At 41.5% G+C, this 21,627-nt stretch overlaps 1 protein-coding gene across 5 annotated transcripts in view; it reads right to left on the bottom strand.

The window, feature by feature from the left end:
• The window catches only part of UBTD2 (ubiquitin domain containing 2), a 51,548-nt gene that overhangs the window by 19,717 nt on the left and 10,204 nt on the right, over positions 1-21,627 (bottom strand). The window contains exons 1-3 of one of the 5 annotated variants that reach the window (XM_064671748.1): positions 14,397-14,475; positions 6,895-7,110; positions 4,582-4,818 (exon numbers count right to left, since the gene is read on the bottom strand). In XM_064671748.1, the coding sequence (XP_064527818.1) occupies positions 4,582-4,818; positions 6,895-7,084 (427 nt within the window). In that variant the 5' untranslated portion in view covers positions 7,085-7,110; positions 14,397-14,475. Of the gene's footprint in view, positions 1-4,581; positions 4,819-5,206; positions 5,286-6,894; positions 7,111-14,396; positions 14,545-21,627 lie in introns of those variants that run through there. The other 4 variants (XM_064671752.1, XM_064671750.1, XM_064671753.1 and 1 more) reach the window with 4 other exon arrangements.

The raw sequence follows: 21,627 nt of genomic DNA, 5'->3' as shown, positions 1-21,627 counted from the left end.
ATTAATAAAATATGGAAAATGTGCTACTTTAAGACATCAGGAAAAAAAAAGTATAAATTGGCGATAACGTTATTTCTATTTTTAAATCCATCCCACAGAGTCACCCAAGATAGATGAGAAGTGCTAAGCCCATCCCACAAGCTTATTTATTTATTTAATACTTCTTACATGCTATTTTTAACCTCTGAAGACAGCAAAAGGCATCCATTAGAAAAATTACACTGGTTAGAGCCTTCCTTACACAGATTAGACAAGTGAGATATCTGACTAAACACAGTCTCAGAAGATATGTGGTTTCCCCCTCCCTTTCCTATAGGATGCTGGAATAAAAAAGCAATTTTATTTTTGCAGCATCAGCTAAGCCCAAATCTCTATCTGCAAAATCTGTATCTGTCAGTCCTTACTCACTCCTCAGCCCCCTCCTCTCACTCCTCCACTTCCCTCAAGGTTTAATTTTGTAAGTAATACATGGCTTGAACGCACACACACAACAATGTTACCCTGCAGGGACAGTAAAATGTAGATGTAGGGTTTAGTTTGGGTTTTTTAAGCCTCTGTTGTACACACAGAAAATAAATGAGAAGAAACGCCACAGTCTCATGGTATTGCATCATTTTTCATCCCTTGGGAGAAGAACAAATTAGTTAAAAATCTCTCATTTTTTTTTCAATAGAGTTAAAGGAATTTACTTTAGTTGATGCTGGTTTTCCTTAGGAATCAAGATTCTTTGGAGAGTTTAGAAATCAAAGGAAAGATGTCCTTTGATTCCAATCTCCAATACAAGCTTTTACACACACAAATGCCAGAGTTACATTATCAGATTATTTATTTAGGGATAAATAAATCTTGACTTGATTTCTACACATCATCTTCCTAAAATGGTTGCTTTCTTTGAGGAAATACAGTGTTTTCCTGCACAACTGAAGCATCACATTTTCCCTTTGCCTTATATTTGAAGGAACAATGCTAAACTCCAAGGAGACGCTCCGGCATTCCTGAGCAGTTTCTACCATGGTTTCTAGTGGACCAGAAGACAAAATTGCACATTGCCATTTACGTGTTATTTCAGCAGGCATTTTGATTTTCAAAGAATCATTTAGGCTGGAAAAAACCTCCAAGATCATCAAGTCCAACCTGTGACCAATTCCCACCTCGTAAACCAGCCCAGAGCACTGAGTGCCACGTCCAGTCATTCCTCGAACACGTCCAGGGATGGGGACTCCATCCCCCAGGGATGGGGACCACCTCTCTGGGCAGCCCCTTCCAATGCCTTACAACCCTTTCCATGAAGAAATTCTTCCTGCTGTCCAACCTGAACCTCCCCTGGCACAGCTTGAGGCTGTAACTTTCATCCTAACTTTTGTACAGAAGACAGACCCTGACCTGGATGTGTATTTCCTGCCTGGTCAGGTAAAGAGCTACAGAAAACAAAAAGGGTATAAAAGATGAATTTCAAAAGTGACAGTGGTCCCCTGCCATGCTCTGGGTCCCCACACTGCTCAGCAGTTCCATGGATAAATCCATGGGGGTAGGTCGGGTAGGCACAGACTGGATCCTAATGCAGACACTGAAGCTGGATTTCTTCACAGCTATTTTCCCTTCTTTGCAAACTTTGCACAAAATGAGCTTTTTGTAAACAAAACCACAGAGGTTGTTGGTGTCACTCAGAACAAGGACAGTTTACTTGTTCTACCTGTCTCGAGAAAAGCTCAGTTTGCTGAGAAAAGACGTTACTGAGCCCATAAATGGAAGGCTTTTATTCATAATCTATTCAGACGTGGCACTAACAATGCTTGATGGCTAAGAAATACTTGAATTTCTAAAAGAAGTAGCTTTCTCTGTAGTGGAAAGGTCACATTGCATGGAGGACTATGCAAAGAGCTGATGCACAAGACAAGTGTCACAAACAGACAATTGAATAAACAGCACTTAATGCAATTTCGTGGGTACAAAAATGACTAGTAAACTCAAGATCCTGGATAAAAATTCAAATAATCTCTGTGTTTGGAATTCAGCCTCAAGCCAGGCCTGGATTGGGCAACAGAGTCTCTGACACAACTTTGATTCCTGACTTATTCCTGAAATGCTCTGAATATTCTGCACATGGGCCTTAGAAAGCAGATTACAGCCTGCAAGCAGTAGGCAGGACCCCAAGCAAACTGCTGAAAAGCCAAATTTAAGAGTTCATATACTTCCTCCCCATTAAGTATTACATGCAATAACATTAAAAGGGTAATTTCCAGGGAAGAGCATCCATCATACATTCTCAAGCTGCTCAAAGAGAAGAAATGCCCATCTTTGGAATTGTCCAAGGCCAGGCTGGATGGAGCTTTGAGCAACCTGGTCCAGTGCAAGGTGTCCCTGCCCATGGCAGGGGTGTAGGACTAGATGAACTTCAAGGTCCCTTCCAACTCAAACCAAACAAAACAATGCAGCGACTCCCTTAGGCCTGCAAATATGCAATGTCTGAGATAATAATTATTTCCATTTATCTGAACAGTGACTTATTATCAGTAACTTCAGTTATCCCTTTTTCAGCCCCCTCTCATCTATACAATTCCCTCCAGCTCACAAGCTGCCTGAACACCCAGCTGCTCCTGGGACATTTCCAGCAATGTAGGTGTTTCAAAAGGACAAAAATCCAGCAGTGTTATCAAATTAGGAGGAGAATATTCTGATGTTTTCTAGACACAGAATAAATATAATATGCTATTAAAATACATTATTTATACAGAAAATGAAGAAGTCTCATAGGCAATTTAGGATTTCCAGATTCTGATCCGTTTTATGAACTTGTGCAAGGAAAGAAACTCTTATGGAAAACACAGGAACAAAGTCGTCTTCTAGTACCAGTTCCACACGAGACAACTTGACTTTTTTCACCCTCTTTTGAAAACCACATTGGCCTATTGCAGAGAAATTATTTTTCTCTCTTCAATAGCTTGAGCCTGGGATATGTACAGACCTCTGTCAGGCCTGTCAGGGAGGAGACCTGAGATCTCCTCGGCATCGGCAAGTTCTGGAAATAATTGACAAATTCCTTTTTAAAACTGACTGCTACAGAAACCATTTCCATATGTGTAACTCCCCCTGACAAAAACTCCTTCAGTATCAGTTAAACACAAAACACAATCCTCCTTGAAAACAAGCAACGATCTGCAGGACCACAGTAGACTGCCCAGGAATTACAGAAAATCCAGGTTATGTAGCAGCACTGGAAGTTTCCACCTCTCAGTGGCGTTTCAGAGATCCTGACTGTTCAACAGGACTGGGAAGAACAACACATTGCTACCAGTAATGTGCCACAACTACCAGTAATGTTTCACACTTTAATATGGGAAAAGACAGAGGAAAACACCCCTTCCAACCTAAATACATCATCAACTGTGACTTTTAAGGAAACTGAGGTCCTAAACACCATCAATAAAAGAAAAAGAAAATAAAAAGGCACTGAGTAGTCAGTCTCATTAAGACTAGTTACCTCAGAAAGCAAATCCCTGGATCTTCCAAATCATCCCTTTTTCCAGGAGACCCCAGTCAGCACATAAATAATGTCTTCTATACATGTCAGGAACAAGTTCATTATTTGGTGCAAGGCTCTTCATGTCCCTTCTGGAAAAGGGGAGATGAAGCAGAACCTAACCAGGACTTACGTTGCTCCTATTTAGTGTGTTCTGTTATGGGGTGGTGGATGACTAATTTTTTTGTGTGGATTGCTTCTGGTGTTTTTTTGTTTGTTTGTTTGTTTGTTTGTTTCTTTTTTTTGTTGTTTTTTTTTGGTTGGTTGGTGTTTTTTTGGGGGGGGGGGTTCCTTCTGTGGGGCTTGGGGGGTGTGTGGATTTTTTGTTTGTTTTTGATTTCATCCTGATTGTTTTACGTTACCAAAGCTAAAAATCCATTCAATTATTATTATTTTTTAAACAGAGAACTTGAACTGTATTTCTGTTAGGAATAAAGGGAATTATGATTCATTTCAGATAGGTGGAGTGAGGCAGAATATAGCTTGAAAAAAACCCCACCAGAATTCCAAACAATAGAGCAAAGGGGGAAAGCACCCAAAACAAGTGCTTACAGTTTATCTCACACAAGATCTAACAGCAGATTGCCAAGTTTTTGGGAAAACTTTTCATACTCTTCAGAACAGAAACTTTAAAAAACCCCAATAGTTCAAATGCCAAAGAAACCCATAAAATCAGGAGTGGGGGGAAAAAAAATCTATTTCCTTACGAAGGGAAGCTGAAAAAAAAGGTAAGAAAATTGTGCCTTCGAGCATCCAGGTGTTTCAAAAGATTAGAGAAAGTCCCAAGTGCTGCCTGTAAAGATCAGACACAAACTGCATTATCGCATGCACCAGATCATACACTCAAATTGAAGTAAACACAGAAAGGCAGATTTTCTTGGTCCTTTTACACACTAATATGATTTTGCCCTGAAACTATAAATAGGAAGACATACATACTAAAATATTGGTATTTTAAGCTATTGCGTCCACGTCTCAACCGATTTGTCAGGTTAAAAACATATTTGTCTTAACCTACTGTTACCGTTCTCAGAGGCCACATCCACGTCAGCCAAACCTACCATGTGGTAGTGTTATGTTTGCACCATCAATGATTGCTTGTGCCAGTTCGTGATCATTGCTCTCGAAAGCGTGCGCAGCAGCCTTGAGGGCATCCCAAATCTCCTTGCGGCCTTCGAAAGCTGGTGCTGTGTCCCAAAACTCATCCCTCTTACTGCGCAACTGTCCGTCTGTCATGGGGTAGTCGCTTTTCCATTTCGGCTTCTCTTTCTTCAAGGGCTGGTTACGACCGAGAGCAACTGTGGGGGAGAAAGAGGAAGGGAAATTAATAAAAATAACAGCACGAAATTACTGAAGTGCCCTTTGGTTGTTCTGTTTAGGTTCTACAGAGCTAAAGTTGACTTCCTGGCAATCCGAACTCTTTTTGTCCACCTCCACCGAGGCATCACCTCCCTTTCCCTAAACTCAGAGTTGGTTTGACCTCTTGGAAAAATGGAGGAGCTACATCCTGCTTGCTGATTTCATCTGGAAATCCAGGAATCCATCAAGTTTTAAAAAGTGGTTACCTCATTCACAATAAACACAAAAGCATTTGTTATTTCATTTTACCTACAGCTATTTTTATGTAATACCCAGTTAAGAAAATCACATAGGTATAAAGTTGGTAGATTAAGACCCTCTGCTCACTTTAAATTCCAGCACTGCCAAGTCTGTTCCAAACCATTCTCTTTCATTTGTGTGAGTGAGTAAAGGATTATTTCAACTTCTGTTGAAAAGAAAAGGAAAAAGAAAAGAGCAAACTTCAGTGCACACTGGGAATAATTTCTCCCTGCAAGAGTTAAAACTCCATTTCCTTTTCCATCCCCTTCCTCCATTTCCAAGCCCCCTTTTGAGGACAGTATGGGGAGGAGAGCAGTGACAAACCACAAACACAGTTCTCACCACGGCTCAATACCACAAAGCCTTGAATACACAGTTTAAACTTCTCCAGAGGAAATGAATTGTCCTTCAACAGTTAAAACTAAATTTGGGGGTGTTTGCAGCTGAAAACAAGCAGCCCCCTCCATGGCACAGGGCACAGAAACTGGGTGATGGTTACTAAATGCTCCTGAAACACAGGAAAGCTGCACAGGGCTGAAGTCAATTAAGTATCCCTGCAAGAGGATACTGGAGAATCAACTTGATGCTCTCCATGAAGAGCCACTGCTGCCCCAAGAGAGCAGAGGAACCCCAGCTGCCATCAGGCCAGGGCAGGATGAAGAGATTCTGCCTGTCATCCCACATCCACGTTACCAAGGCCAAATTATCTCTTAAGGAACAAGGCACCACAGCTGCCATGATATCAAAGCCTGCAGAGCAAAGCTGCTGCTGATCAGGTGCTCCTGGATAGTCTGCATGGCTGGGAGAGCACCAGGACAAACAAGGGTTTAAATTTAGTATTCTGTATACCATGCACATCTTTAGAGATAATAAGAAATATTTCCTGTCTCCAGACCTTCTTATTTTTCTGGGAGAAAGCTGACAACAGCTGACAAAAACCCTCATATCTGTCCTCAATCTTACTCTATCTGGTTTTCAATGGAAGAACAGTGTAATGTCCAAATATTTTTCATAGTCCTTAATCGAGACGTAGGCTCTATCTCTACAGTTAACTACAAATCATATTTACGGTCAAGAGTGTGTGGGGGGGTGAGGGACATAAAAATCAATATATCAGAAATACTGAGTTCAGTTAGGCTGTAACATTTTGCAAACATAGTATTTAATTCAAATATTGCCTCTCCTTCCTTGATTTTTTTTTTTTTGGCACAGAGGCACTCAGCTGTTCTCAGAACAGCCCTCAACACCAAGCACTGGGTCTCAGGGTTGACCATCAGTGCCTGGTGTTGTAGCAAGACATTCCAACTTCACACAAGCTTTAAGGAGACTAAAACCTACACATACGAGGTTCAGCCACACACCCTTAAACAATCTGACTCCATATGACCATAGAATTATCTACTTTGTAACTCAAAATGACAGACACGCTTATGAACCTGAGGTGTAAGTCACTGAAAATAGGATTTTAAAAAGAATTCCTGATGGTAAGGTGACATTGCCAACTATGCAAAGGCATGAGCCTTCTCTGGATTAAAAAAAATCATAGTAGAATCATAGAACGGCCTGGGTTGGAAGGGACTTACCTTAAAGCTCATCTCATTCCACCCCCTACCATGGGCAGGGACACCTTCCACTAGACCAGGTTGCTCCAAGCCCTGTTCAACCTGGCCTTGAACACTTCCAGGGATGGGGCAGCCACAACTTCTCTGGGCAACCTGTGCCAGGGCCTCACCACCCTCATAGGGAATATTTTTTGTCTAATATTCAATCCAAACCTACTCTCAGTCTGAAGCCATCCCTCCTTGTCCTGTCACTCCAGGCCCTTGTCCAAAGTCTCTCTTCATCTTTCTTGCAGGCTCTCTTCAGGTACTGGAAGACCATAACTAGGTCACCCCAGAGCCTTCTCTTCTCCTGGCTGATCAATAGCAATTCTCTCAGCTTCTCCTCATAGGAGAGGTGCTCCATCCCTCAAAACAACTTGGTGGTCTCCTCTGGAGGAGATATTTGCATGGAAACAAAGTCAGATGACAATTAAAAGTAACAAATGACAATCACATGGCACACATATACTGACTCCAGCTGTTATTCTGTATCCCATGCAGAAACTAACAATAATAAACTTCTGAATCCTTTCAAGTGACCACAAACATTTATTGCTCTTTGTTTCCATGGGATTGCTTCCATGAGATTGCTTCCATCCATTTGCTTTTCAAAGAAGTGCTGACCATTTAACAGATTTCAGAACAGCAAACCCAAGTGTTTACAAAACACCAAGTTTCCTGGCAAAGCCTGGCTGTTCCCAGTCCAAGTCTCAGCTGAGCACACACAAGCTGGGAGATGATGATGGGGCAGCCTAAAACAATGGTGAAGGAGGCAGCCCTGCATGCATTAAACAGTATATTATGAAATTGCAAAAACATATGTGGGAAAACACTTGAACAAGAAATTGTTTCCTTATTAAGGCTTAGCAGTCAGAGCATGAACATTTCAGACAGACAGAACAGGACACTGTTAGAAATTTGGGTCAGTGGGCATCTTTTTTTCCATTCAACTTCAGCTAACATCTGTTTGCACGTACATTCAATGAATGTTAATTTATTCCACAGGGCCCTTTCCTTCTCCCCGAACATTAATTATGGAAGCAGGTTAAAGGCACTTCGCGCAGTCACGGCGGCGTTGCCTGTACCCAGCCCTGCCTGCCTGTTATCCAGCACCATGGAGGAAAATCCAACAGGCTATTTCTTTCCCTGCTTCCCCCTTTGCCCAAGACAGCATCTGCATTTATTGCTCTTCACTAGACAAGAATAGCAGGGGAGAGACTAAAGAGACAGAAATCTTAGCAATCTCAAATAACTTCTCCCTCGAGACATGATCCTTCCTACATAGACAGCAGTGATGATAAACCCAGAGATAAATTCTATTTTTTCAAGTTGGAAAGAAAGGTGATGGAAGAAAATGACTCTACAAATGCCTCAAAAGCCAAATTCGCTCTAACAAGCCATCCATCCCAGTACTAAGCCTTGAAACACAACTTGGCTTCATCACAAGCCAGTATTTAAGAAAGTCTTTAGCGTGTTTATAATTTATTAGAAGTGCTTCAAGAATCCCCAAAAAATCTTTATGCCTCTCCTGGAGAAATATTAATCTCTATCCAAATGTGTGGATAGATGGAGCAGAAGGGATATGAGACACTCAAGACATATAAAAAGCCCTAATGTGTAAAAAGGCCCAAATATTTCACTTTCCACTCCATGCCTTGGTCACTACAGCAGAACATCACTACATGAATTTCTACAAAGTTTTGGACCACATCAAAGGACTTTCCCTCTTTCTGTAATAAGGCTGATAAAGAAACAAACATCAACAGTCTGAAACACTTTCTCAAGTATTTACAGTGTCAGTTTTCTATCCCTCACTTTGGAAGCAAACTAGAGCTCAAAAGAAAACACAGGCTTCATTTAAGACCATACACATCAGAGGCACAACCAGCTTGCAAGATCTGGAAGAGAAAGTAACATCCACATTAATTTTTCATCTTACACCACTTCAACATAAGTAAGAAATTATTAATATGCTGCTTGAAAACAGGAATTGTTTTATAAATGCCAAGAAGGCACGTTCCCTCAGAGGCAATACTGAAATTCGTCGTCTCAATGGATGGCAGTGGTTGATATTTTTGGCAAGAGATTTATTTAGAAGGGAATACGAAAACCATTAAGAGTCTACTTTTTAAAAAGATCAGCACATTAGTGACAGTCCAAAATAAGTTAGGTTGTTCTTGCTTCAATAGCTCACAAGTGGTGTAGTGCATTCCAAAGAGGGGTAAGAAGTTCACAGAATCCAACACCTCCAAGATCATCGAGTCTAACCTTTGACTGAACTCCACCTTGTTAACTAGACATTGGGACTGCCCAGGGAGGTGGTGAAATCACCATCCCTGGAGGTGTTTAAGAAACAACTGGGCATGGCACTCAGTGCTTTGGTCTGACCACCATCTCCGTGGGCAGTTCCAATGTCTAGCTAACAAGGTGGGGATCAGTCAAAGACTGGACTCGGTCTTGGAGGTCTTTTCCAACCTAAATGATTCTGTGAACCTGTTTAATACCTCAAACTAACCTAAGAACAGCAGCAGACAAGCCACAGGCTGTTTCTGTCCTATCTATAGGATTTAGCAGCATATAATGTTTCTACTACACAGGTAGAGTACCACCCCAGGATCCTCGACATAGCTACTACTGTTTGCCCCACTAAGCTCCTAGCAAACTACAAAGTCTTTTTTTTCAGAAGGAAAGACATATTTCTCCAGTCCTTGCAGACTGTTCTATAACCTGATTTGTGAAGATTTATTTCCCTTCTCTACAGCTTCCCATCAAAGCAATGGAATCAGTAAGGTTATCTATGCTTCTTTTGAGTGAGCTTATGCAAATAAATCTGGATATTTAAATCAGTTTCTTAACAGAATGTCAAAAAATGTCTATGTAGAACTACTTCTTTAACAGCTGGTGTGTTTGTTATGTCGCTCTCACTGTGGATCACAGTACTGTCACCTCCTCCAGAGTGGGCCAGATGAGCAGGAGCAGCTGGTAACACAAGAGTCTCATACTAAAAGCCAATATCCAGCTAAAGCTTTCATAATTCCTAGCTTATATACCCATGAACTATAGCACTCGATAATCAAATTGGATAACATTTCTGCCTCAAAGGGCTTTCTGTCAAATCAAATACCACAAATGCAACAAGCTGAATGAGCCATCAGACAGTTTAGAGCCTCTGGAGAAGGGCAGGTGGACCTTTGCTTCAAGTGCGAACCAGATCTTCCTCCTTCCCCGTTATGGATCAGACAGGTAATCCTGTAAGACACCCCACAAGATGTGTTCCCCTGATAAAGCCCAGAGTTATCTCTAACAACTGAGCTAAAACCTGAAGCATTTGGGGAAACATCCCCTTTGCTGTCAGTCAGTCTTACATGAGCTTTTCCCTCCCACCCCATTTCTTGGAGCATCTTTCACCTATTTCTAAAAATAACATTAGGAATAAAATTTGGCATGTTAAATCCATGCAAGTGCTCCACAGTGAATTTCTTCCTTTTCCCTCAAAACAGAAGCATATGTTGCTTGTACCATTAGTCTTTTACTGCTCTTGTAAGTCGGGGGAAACTGTCCCAGTTTGGTCAAAGCATCTGTTGGAAAAGTTTCCGTGCACACAGAACACACCCAGGGCATGGAGAACCTGGCAGTGCAGTCCCCAGAAGGAGACATCTGGACTGGACTGGAGGCCCAAAGCTGTTGATCTCCAGGTATCCACCTCTGACTGAGTGCCTGTGCTTCCACACAGATGTGTGGGAAGACAGACACACAATCAGGAACAAGCACTGGACCAGCACAGAGAGACCCTCAACCAGCAGAGCACGAGCTATGAGCAGATAGAGGCAAGTATTCAAAGATCAAAATGTTGAAATTACATCAGTATTAGGAAAATCTGGCAATATATGACAATACTTTCTTTTTTAATTTCATTTTGATTAAGAAAATATCTAAGAGATAAAGACAACTGTTTAAGTGTGGAGAGATGACAAGGATTTGGAATGAACTGTGAGGAAAGGAGCAGGAGTGCCCAACAGAAGTGCTAAGGAAGGATAAAAAAATCACCACAACAGTCTATCTGAATGTTCAGAAACTGTTCTCAGTGGAAATGTTGGGATTTGAGGATGGTCAGGCTTCATGGGAGGAGGACAGAAATGATAAGTCATCAAAGAAAGAACACGGACCAAGGCCTGCAGAGGCTGAGGCCAGTGAGGAGAACGTGGCACACATGCCCTGTTTGGTTTGTTAAACTGTAAACACTCACAGCTTCAACAGGGAAAGCAAAATCCTCCCAGGGAGACACAGTCAGAGAAACAGAGAAACAGTGATGGGTAATGACTTGAAGCCAGTCAAGAGAAGCAAACTAAATGTTTTACAAATTGAACTAATGATAAAAAATATTTTCTTTACACGATTGCTTCCCTGTTGAGGATCAGTTGCTAACAAAGTACTTTTCTAAGACAAATTAAATGCAAATAACAGTTCACTACCCATAAAGTTTCTTTTAGTAATAGTCCCAAGGGCTTCCCTCCCCACAATCAGTGAGTAGTATTCTACTTAAATCAAATGAGTTGCATTTCAGATCTATTTGGTTCCAATTTCCTCATAAGGTATCTTGTAATTTGGTATCAATATCTAGACACAGTTCATCCTAACATTTTCTTTGCATCATTCTCTAGTGTAATCCTTCCAGTAACTGAATTACAATAGTGCTTGGAAGAGTCAGTACAAAGGAGAGGTGCAGAAAACCAAGGAAACCAGGGAGGGGGCAAGGGAAAATGTATTGCATCTAAGCAGCAAACAATTTGAATTACATTAAGTAGCATAGGCTTACACAATTTAAATTACACTAAGTAGCACAGGCTTACCCAACAACAGGAAAATGGCAGAATCTTTTCTGTTATTGCTAGTTTTCAGCATTTTTATTTCTTAAGGTGGTTATGTTTTTGCAAGATAATAACAGTATTTTGGAAAGGAAGTGACACTGGACAGTGTTAAAGATTTACAAATGAAATAATTCACTGGACAATTAGGTTTTCCTAATGAGAAAATAAAGGAGCACCCAGATTTTATATATACAAAAGCAACACCTATTACTGCAGTGCTGAGAGCCTTCAGAGCAGTGTAACATTTCTAGAGCCCCTGTGTGAGCTTTCCAAATGCTGTGTGTAGATAGACAGACAGATATAAAGACAACGCTTGAAAGTAAGACAAGTTTTAATCTCCTTCATGAAAGGAAAAAATGAACACTATGAGAAAAACTACATCTCCTGATAGAAATTCAAGTTATATCTTTAAGCAGTTGCATAATAAAACACCAGGCTACAGACTCAAAGCCACGTTATGAAGGTTGACCACCATCACTTAAAGTCAAGCTTGTGCTCCCACGTGAGCCACCTGCCAGACATGCCATGTGCTGGTGTTAAATGATGTATGTGGCCCCTCTGGGGTCCAAAGAGGGGGGTCATTAATCACTTGTGCCACCCCGGCATTCAAAGCCAACCAGGCAAAGAGCGCTGTGTCTCAAAGCAGGAGCAGGGAATGCACCTTCCCTGTTTCTCCAGTCTGTCCTCAACTCTTACCCAACACCTTCCTCCAAAATGATTTAATTGAACAGAAGAAACTGTAGCAAGTAAAATGCAAGTTACTCTGGTAATTCCAGGCAGCTCTGGACAAGTCGTACAGGCACGACACTTCCCTGCCTCTCTGCCTACATGAAGCACTAAATCTTCACCAACTCAATCCAGAGGCTTCACAGCATGAGATATAAAACACATGAGATGATGTATGAATAAGGGTGTATGAATGTGCTGGACAAAGAGAAAAATTGTCTCTAATTACCAGCTATGACACCGTATTTTCCATTTCTCCCATCATTTTCAACAGCAACTGCAGAAGAAATCAAGAGAGCTTGGTATTTCCAGGCAGCTCATCACTCATCGCCCCTCACTTTTCAAAGAAGCCAGAAGTGTTGCAGCAAGAAATAAAAGCTTCAGCTTTTGAAATCTTCTCCCCCGATGGTATTCCAGATCCAAACATCCCACACCTCATCCCAACACATGCAGGATCTGTTCAGATGACCAACAGTCTGCTTTGCACTGGGATATGCTGCAACAACACAGGTCGCCTCCCACAGAAATTGAAACCAGGTCAGTGTATTTTGTCTAATGTGAGGTGCATTCACAGCCCAGAGCCAGCTGGCAAGAGGTGAACTTCAGCCTCCAGTCTGTTTGTGAAGGTTTTATGAGGACAATTCCTCTGCAAGAGCAGGACAGCAAAGCACTGGTTACAAACACTTGGGGTAAGCGGTGTTGGATAGAGCAATAATGCAAACAAAGCCCCTGTGAAGTTGCATGTTGTTATTTGCCTCAACACTCCAAAGAGTACTTTTCAAAGAAAAATTTTTGCATTGGTCTCCCACCAAAAGCTCAGCACTATTTCCCAGAGTTGATTCTAAGGCTTTATTATAGAAAGGAAGCCAGAGAGGGACTTTCCATCAGGAACTGTAGTGTCAAGACCAGGTATAATAGGTTCAAACTGAAAGAGGAGACACTGAGGTTGTATATACAGAAAAAATTATTGTGAGGGTGGCGAGGCCCTGGCACAGGTTGCCCAGAGAAGCTGTGGCTGCCCCATCCCTGGAAATGTTCAAGGCCAGGTTGGACGGGGCTTGGAGCAACCTGGTCTAGTGCAAAGTGTCCCTGCCCGTGGCAGGGGGTGGAACGAGATGAGCTTTAAGGTCCCTTCCAACCCAAACCATTCTATGATTAACAGTTTACAAAAGCTCTGTGGTTGCTCCTGAGCCCTGGCTGCCCACTCAGCTTCCTGCTGGAAGCACAGGCAGAGGAGTTCTCGATCATCTCAGTTAAGGTTCTGATACAACACCTCTTCTCTGGACAGAGAAAAATGCCTGAGCATCAGACACCTTTGTGGAGTCACCACATCCTACTGCCTTGGTCAAGGGGTGATCAGAGATGAAGAAAGAACACTGCCAGGTAGGGCAAAGGACAGATGATGCCCATCTGTCTCTATTATATCCCATCATAGGAATCCTAGAGCCACAAATTCTCCTTCCACACAGTAGGAAAAACAGCAGTAGCTGTTTGGCTGCCCAGTGTCAGCTTCAGCCTCACAGGGAAGGTCCAGCAGTACTGTGGCGAAATAGCTTTGAGGGACAGACATTATCAACACAATTACATGTCAGCACTGTTTACACTGGAATTTAAACTGTTCCTGTCTTTGGCAGATGAATGTTTTCAGCTGGATACAGAACAGGATGAAGATTTACCCATTCCCAAATCACAGTGTGCAAGCACCAAGACCTTTAATCTGTTATCATCTACAGTGCACAACTAGACTATCTTTTTTAAAACCTATGACAAGAACCATTAAGGAAGCTGTCAGCAACATGAAAAATACTCTAGTTGAGATAGGCTGCATAAAGTACATGCTTCTTTTGACTTCTGCAAAGCATAGCTTAAGCTAAAACTCAATTGCAGCTGAGGGCTTGGCACCAAGGCAGCACATGCAAAACAAATGCACTATAGAGCACAGCAGAGCTGTAAGAATACAGTAGGAAGCTGCACAGACATTACCTAAAAGAAAAAAAAAACACCCCAGTGATTTCTGTATCTCATGATGAGGAAGAATGTAACTCAGCAACTTCACTCTTAAGTACTAAAACCCTTTTGTACCTTCCCCTTGATTCAGTTAACAGGGAAACTTTAGACACATCAGATAAAAGCGTAAAAGGTGAGTTCCTCTGACTGGACAACCTTGTGCTGGTGCATTGCCGTGATGTGGGCACCTGCCTGCTGCTCTGTGAGAGTTTACTGGGGGCTGACATCACAGAAACACAGAATGATTTAGGCTGGAAAAGAGCTCCAAGACCATGGAGTCCAACCTTTGACCGATCATCACCTTGTCAACGAGACCAGAGCACCGAGTGCCACGTCCAGTTGTTTCTTCAACACCTTCAGGGAAAAGGGACAGCATCAAAAAACTTAAAATTGCAAGTGCTTCCCCACACACTGACAGCTGAGCTCTGCATGCTTTGAGCAAGGCCCAAATTAGGGTCTGGCTCAGCAGGGTTTAAAACAAAGCTTTGCTTTTATGCTGGCCTAAGCCATGGGAGCAGTGTGGGCAGTGCTGGCCTCTGTCAAGCAGCCACAGCCCGACCACACAAGGCCACCACAAATCCTCCGAGTTGGTGACAGACAGAGACATCTGCTGTACATCTGGGTTGTGTTTAACACACCATGAGTATTTCCAACACTAGCAAAATTTTCACGGGGAAAAACCCCCAATCGAACAAACAATGAAAGGCAGCCCTATCTTTCGTGCTGCCAGAATTACATAAAATATTAGACTGATAATTTTTTTTAATAATGCAGCCCACTCCACCCTGATGAGGTGTGACCACGCTGAAAGCCAGCAGGCACACCCTGAGCAGGTCCATGTTCAATGTGTGTACACATGATGCTGAACCTTCTGAAGACCTTCTGGATGATGCCACCAGGGGATTTACTTTATTACGACAAGTAAACCCAGATTTCATAAGAATCACAGAATGGTTTGGGTTGGAAAGGGACCTTAAAGATCATCTTGTTCCAACCCCCCTGCCCTGGGCAGAGATACCTTCCACTAGGCCAGGTTGCTCCAAGCCCCATCCAACCTGTTCTTTTAACACTTCCAGGGACAGGGCAGCTACAGCTTCTCTGGGGAACTTAAGCCAGGGCCTCACCACCCTCACAGGGAAGAATTTCTTCCTAATATCCAATCTAGCCCTACTCTCAGTTTGAAGCCATTACCCCTTCTATCACTACATGCTCTTGTAAAACATCCCTCTCCATCTTAGGTTTTCCCCTAAAGTAAAATTGCTTCGGAGGAGCTGCAGAAGTCAGCACAATTCTCAGATCCCATCTCAGCACAGTGATAATTTGCATCAGGCTTGGTTGAATTAAACCCTTCCACAAAATTCTGAAACTCAACAAGGTCTGTGTAATACAAGGTGTAATGCATGAGGCAGATGGCCAATTTCAGGCTCCCAAGGACTACTTGGGTGAACATGGCACTGCTGGCCATGTCACTTCTGCCATGCACAGCAGTCACAAATTCCAGAAGGGAACGAATAAAAAAAGCCTCCAAGTTGGTAACTGTTTTTGCAATGACCAATAATTAAATTAGCTTAGTTAAAGGATCTAACACCACGTCTTGAATTTATTCCAGTGTCACAGTTATTGGCAGGGATAAAGTTTCACATTAGCCAATTAACTAAATGCACTATTACTGTATCTCAGCTGCTTAAGCTCATCAGTTAATTAAGAGCTCAGTATAAGCTGAAAATAGGACTCTTACCTGACACACATACCAAACATACACTATATTAACAATTTAATTTTACAGTTCCATATTACATTCCTCAGGTGCCATTTGGAAAACTGAAAGGCAATTGCTTGCTTTAAAGAACAGGTGAAAAACACATAAGGAAACATTTACAGATTTAATCTAAGAAATTGTATTTCTTAGAATGATACTTGCTGTTTTATTAAGTTCTATTTTACAAGGTAGTTTCTCACGATAAAGTTAGCATTTCACACTCATTACAAATCAATCTTTGGGTGCTTTCAACTTGGTTCCTATTTAAGAAGTGTTTTATAGAATCAGAGAACAGATTGGGTAGGAAGGGACCTTTAAAGGTCATCTAGTCCAACCCCCCTGCACCTACCACTCATCTTCCCAAGGATTATATGCCCTTGGCATTTCTGAGGAGTGGGTCTGACAGTGCTGGGTCTGAACAAGGCAGATCTGTGAGCACAGAGCTGTGCCAGACACCTACAGACAGATGTGCAACGGTGGGATAACACATCCTTGATGCTCCTCAGATGTCAAGCTGCTTTCTGCAAAGTAATCTCTCAACCAGCCCTTAACAGTAGGTGGTGATGTCTTTAACAGCTGTCAAGTCAGCCTGTCACACGCAGCACCAGCACACCAGTGATTCAGTAGCAGAAAATCCAATACCCCACTTGTTGAAGTTTATCCTTTCAGGTCACACAGCACACATCATGACACCATGGCTTAAGACACCAAGGCTACTTAAGACTGCCCCAGAATATGGATTTCTACCACCAAGCCCATCTTTTTGGAGTATCAGTCCTTCCTGGTACGTTTACAGTCACAAGATTAAAAAAACTCAAACGTTCAAGGCCTTGCAAGAGTGAGACTTTATTGTCCATGTCAGGTTGATTTAAAAAAAAAATAAAAATCAACACATTATGGTCTAGTTGACAAGGTGGTGATCAGTCAAATGTTGGACTCAATCTTGAAGGTCTTTTCCAATCTAAATGATTCTATGATTAGTAAAAAGCAATTTGTCCTGACATTAACAAATCGGTATGACCACAGAAACTAAATGATCACATCACTGAGCCTCCAAACAGCGAGGCATCAAAAGAACTAGGAAAGTTCCATTTTAATGTTCATCCACTTGACTGTGCCCACTGCAATTGAGCAGGGCAGAAGTCTGACAGATTGGTGGCTTAACGCCCCAGCGAAACCCAAAAACATCCATTTACTTCTCTTTTATAGTCAATACTTTCTGGATCTGTAATCTAGTTAATAAGCTTGAAAATTTATTCATGGAACTACATATGCTTCCAGTCTAAGCAAACTCCAGCCTGGAGTGCAAGAGCACGTCATCTAAAACAAGTGGGGAAAAAAAAAAACAGCAAAGGAAAAATCTTGATGCAAGTTAGATTTTAAAATAAGGAATTTTGAAACTTTTGAATTTTGATCTGTACATCTGGAAAGTTATCCCCCAAGAAACACCAGCACCCAAGACTGGATAAAGCCTGGCAGCTGGAAGATCCACAAGTGGTTGTAGCTGGCTTTTCAAAAACACTTATGACCTACCTCTTAGCCATAGGGAACTCCTACCTTTCAAGTACACATTTTGTTAGGAAATCATATTTATCCCAGAGTTAGAGACAAGTAATAATACATAAGGACATTAGTGGATTGCTCAGATAATTAGAAAAACATCCTCCATCTTCCTAAGATGAGATGAAAAATGTGCAAACCTTTGTTGCAACTTGTATGTCTCATACATTCAGAGGAAAGAAACCTCTCCTGTAAATGGGAGCACTTGAACAAAGCAGCCTTAAAACTACATCCTTTCAAGGCCTTTTTATCCCCCTATGGATGTATTCAGGGAAAAAAATAGACCTATTACAGCCTATGGTCAAGGATTATTGATGTAACTGTAGAATGGTTTGGGCTGGAAGGGATCTTGAAGATCATCCAGTTCTAACCCCATGGACAGGGACACCTTGCACTAGACAAGGTTGCACAGAGTTCCATCCAACCTGTCCTTAAACACTTCCAGGGATGGGACATCCACTTCTCTGGTCTGTGTGAGTGAATCCAACTCTAAGAATCTAAAGGTGCACAAATTAGGAGCAAAATCAAAGCAACCTCCCCTGAGCAACACCAAACACAGACATCAGCTCCTGCTGTGAACCTCCTTCTTCAGGAGCCTGTGGCTCTCTCTGAGACGGAAGGACCTTGGAGTAGAGACAGGAAACTGCCCTCTTCATTTAAATTGCTCAAATGAAGACAGATTAAAGTAGCCAGAGCCTTTCCACCTTTAGCAAATTAATCTGATCTCTTTCAAAATTCCCTGAGCACATAAGGCTTTAGCTCTATTAATGGCCTGGGTGATGCTTGTTCAGTGTTTCCAGCAGACACAGCAGCACATCCCTTAAGTAACTTCTCTTCCTTTCAAACGAAGGGAGCACCACGGAACATAATTTGATTGAAAACGCATTTAATTCTCAACAACTCAGGGCAAGCTAAAAACTGGCAGCACAATGATTATGTTGGCAACGCTCTCGGCTGTTACATATCCACTAATAGCTGAAGTAGGTCTTGGCCACGGGCTATGCTTGTCTTTTCTAAAAAGGTGCTCACTGTAATGCTCGAAGGAGCTTATTTCTCCAGTGTCATCTACTCACAAGCAAAAGCAGTACTGTTTGTCAGGACAGATGCACTTTTCCTACTTTTTCCCCAACATTGTAGACAGGAGCAATATAATAGCAGATTAGAGTAAGTGTATGATGATTCTGGACTTCAGAGTTTCTGCAAGAAAAGTCTTTGGTTCTGAGTTAAGGCAGAACTCTCCACTATTAGACAGACCCTCTTCTCACCCCTCCTCCCCTTCAAGGGAAAACAAGCTTAGTTTCAAATTTGAGGATGAGAACTTGAACTGGTAATGAGGGAAAATGCATTAGTAAAGAGAGTCTTATTTCAGCCTTTTGAAAACAAGAGCCTGTTGGTCCCATGGTTTTTCAGTGCAGGTATAATTATTTTTCAGTGAAGGGACCCCTCAAAGCACTGAGTAAAAAAAAAAAAAAATCCCACCCTAACCAGTTGATTGCTGGCTATAGAAGTTAGAATAATTCACAAAAATGGCTGGATGCAAATACATTGCAAATTCACTAATTACTATGCTCTAATGAGCAAACCATGCCCATGAAGTGCTGACTCTGCAGCTCTGATCAAGGGCATCTCAAACCCCACACCCAGCAGAAGTGGGGGCACATTTCAGACCTGTCTAAAAGCTAAGGATGAACATGAGAAAAATGCACTAGGAAATGTTCACACCTGAGTACTGTTCACACCAGCTCCCCCAGCTGAAAAGAGTCCAGTCATAGGGGCTCATTATTTAGCATCAAAAGTGTCTATAACACATAATAATCTGTGCTGAAATATCTCGATGGAAAAATGTTTTGTGAGAAAAAGGGTTCCTTATTTACCAGCCTTCAACTTAGACAAGTAAAAGATGGAAAGTTTCAAAATACAGCAGAAGAAATTACGCAGATACCTCAATCTGAATTGCAGGGCAAGAGTTCCTTCAGCTGGAAAAAAATCACCCGACTAATTTATAATAATGCAATGAGACATGTGAAAGAAGGAAGGGTGAGTGCACTGAGCAGACAGAAGTTCACTTTATCAATGGAAGACGAATTCAGCTTGGAAATTTGGCAGGCAGAGCAATCAGATAGCGAGAGCATACTTGAGTAGGCAAACCTGGAAAGAGTTTCAAGACAAGATTAGATCAGTTGGTAGAATTTCTAAGACAGAATATTCCGTTTGACATTGCACTGAAGTAGGAGATACAGAAGCTTTTGCTGTCTTGGACTTTGCACAACCTTATTTTAAGCTGAATCGTCACTACTTAATAGCATAGGTTTTTAACAGGCTTGATTATCAGACAGCCATACTCTGGACATATCTTGCCAAAAAATGGCAAAGTAGGACACTAGCAGGAACCAAAATTCTTCCTCCCCCACTCCCAAATATCTACAATATTTTGCTAACTAATGTGAGCTCAATGTAAATGATTAACTCTTGGTAATAAGTTTCCCACCACAATAAGATAAAATGCTAATGATGTTCCTTTCATAGTCCTGTGGCACAATGTTTTCCCTGAATATAATTATCAGAAAAAATATAATTGGAGTAAAAAAAAATTGCAGTTGCATTCCTAAGATAAAACACCTGTGTTCTTTGGAATGGATAAAGCAGAAAGAATTAATTCCACAAGTGAACAGTTCTACAGAACACAAAAGAAACACTTGTTGATTTTTCAAAGCAGTATTGTGAAAAGCTGTAAGCACCAATTTAAATATGTTTACTTATAAATTCTTGAGAAAAAGTTGCTCCCTGAGAGCTGATCATGACTGATCATGTCCTGGGATGGATGAAGACTGGGAATGGGAAGTGTTTAGAGCTCACTCATTCTGCACGTGTAATCACTGCTCCAAGATGAAATGATTAGCTGGGCCCCATCAATGGGATGGATACAGAGAAAGGGTTTCCTTTGGGTCTCAACAGGACAGAATCTATGAGAGACACACAGGGTGAAAACTCGGAGTTTTCCTTTAACTCTAAAAAGCACATTTTTGTAGCATTTCTCTCCATAAGAAACAAAAGGTAGACAAGTTTTTGGAACCTGTATCTAGACATATGGCATTATTTACATCATGATCTCTCCAAGGTGGTGGTGGCCCAGGCACTTCTAACACAGTTGAGAAGAACCTGGTATGTTTTCTAAAGGTTCATGCCTTTTGGAAGAAAAAAGGATACCCCAAATACAGTTAAAAGCATTTTTAGAGGTTTACAGGAAAACAGTGTTTCCATACACTGGATTGGTTTATTTCATTTTGAGACAAATTGCACTGGTTTAGAAAATGTCTATCATGAGCCAGAGTTCAAGACCTAGAAGATTATTTACACCTAGAGGACTCTCATTCTGGTATTGCCTTGCAATACCAATCCACAACATCCACGCTCGCTTGTTTTGACAACGCTGCTGCTCCTTTTTTCTCCCAGGGGAGAGACTAAAATCATGTATTCCCTCTTGTTCCATTCTGAAGGAATTTCAGATAAAGCCAAAACCTGTGCCTGTAGTATTTTTGGAGCTATTTTAGTGCAGTAATATCAGTACAGCAGCTGAAGTGTCCTGGATACACACAAGGAACGTGCTTGTTTGGGATGCGTTAAGGCAGCGCTGGGATGTTGCAGTAACATCCGTGAGGCCATCCAATATGTGCCTGATTGAAAGCATGTGATGCTAATAAAGCAGTGAGATTTCAATACTCATGTGGTTTTCTGTTGCAATCCAAGCTTTTTTGGCACCAGAACTAGTTTTAGATTTGGATAAACATATAATGGAGATCTAAAGATGTGAAAAGCCAACACACAAATGAGTAAGAGAACTTATCTCAAATGAGCATTTAAACCTGTCTTAGAATAATATCCAATATTGATCAGCACTTTACAGAAGATATTTTTGTTCTCTAAACGCTTGCATTTATAGCAACCCATGTTCTTTTAAAGTACTTCTGTAGGCACACAGCAAAAAAA

Source organism: Pseudopipra pipra, chromosome 15 (genome assembly GCF_036250125.1).
Source record: "Pseudopipra pipra isolate bDixPip1 chromosome 15, bDixPip1.hap1, whole genome shotgun sequence".
Classification (NCBI taxonomy): Eukaryota; Metazoa; Chordata; class Aves; order Passeriformes; family Pipridae; genus Pseudopipra; species Pseudopipra pipra.
Note: the sequence above shows the minus strand (reverse complement) of the source record. Positions and strands in the feature narration are given on the sequence as shown.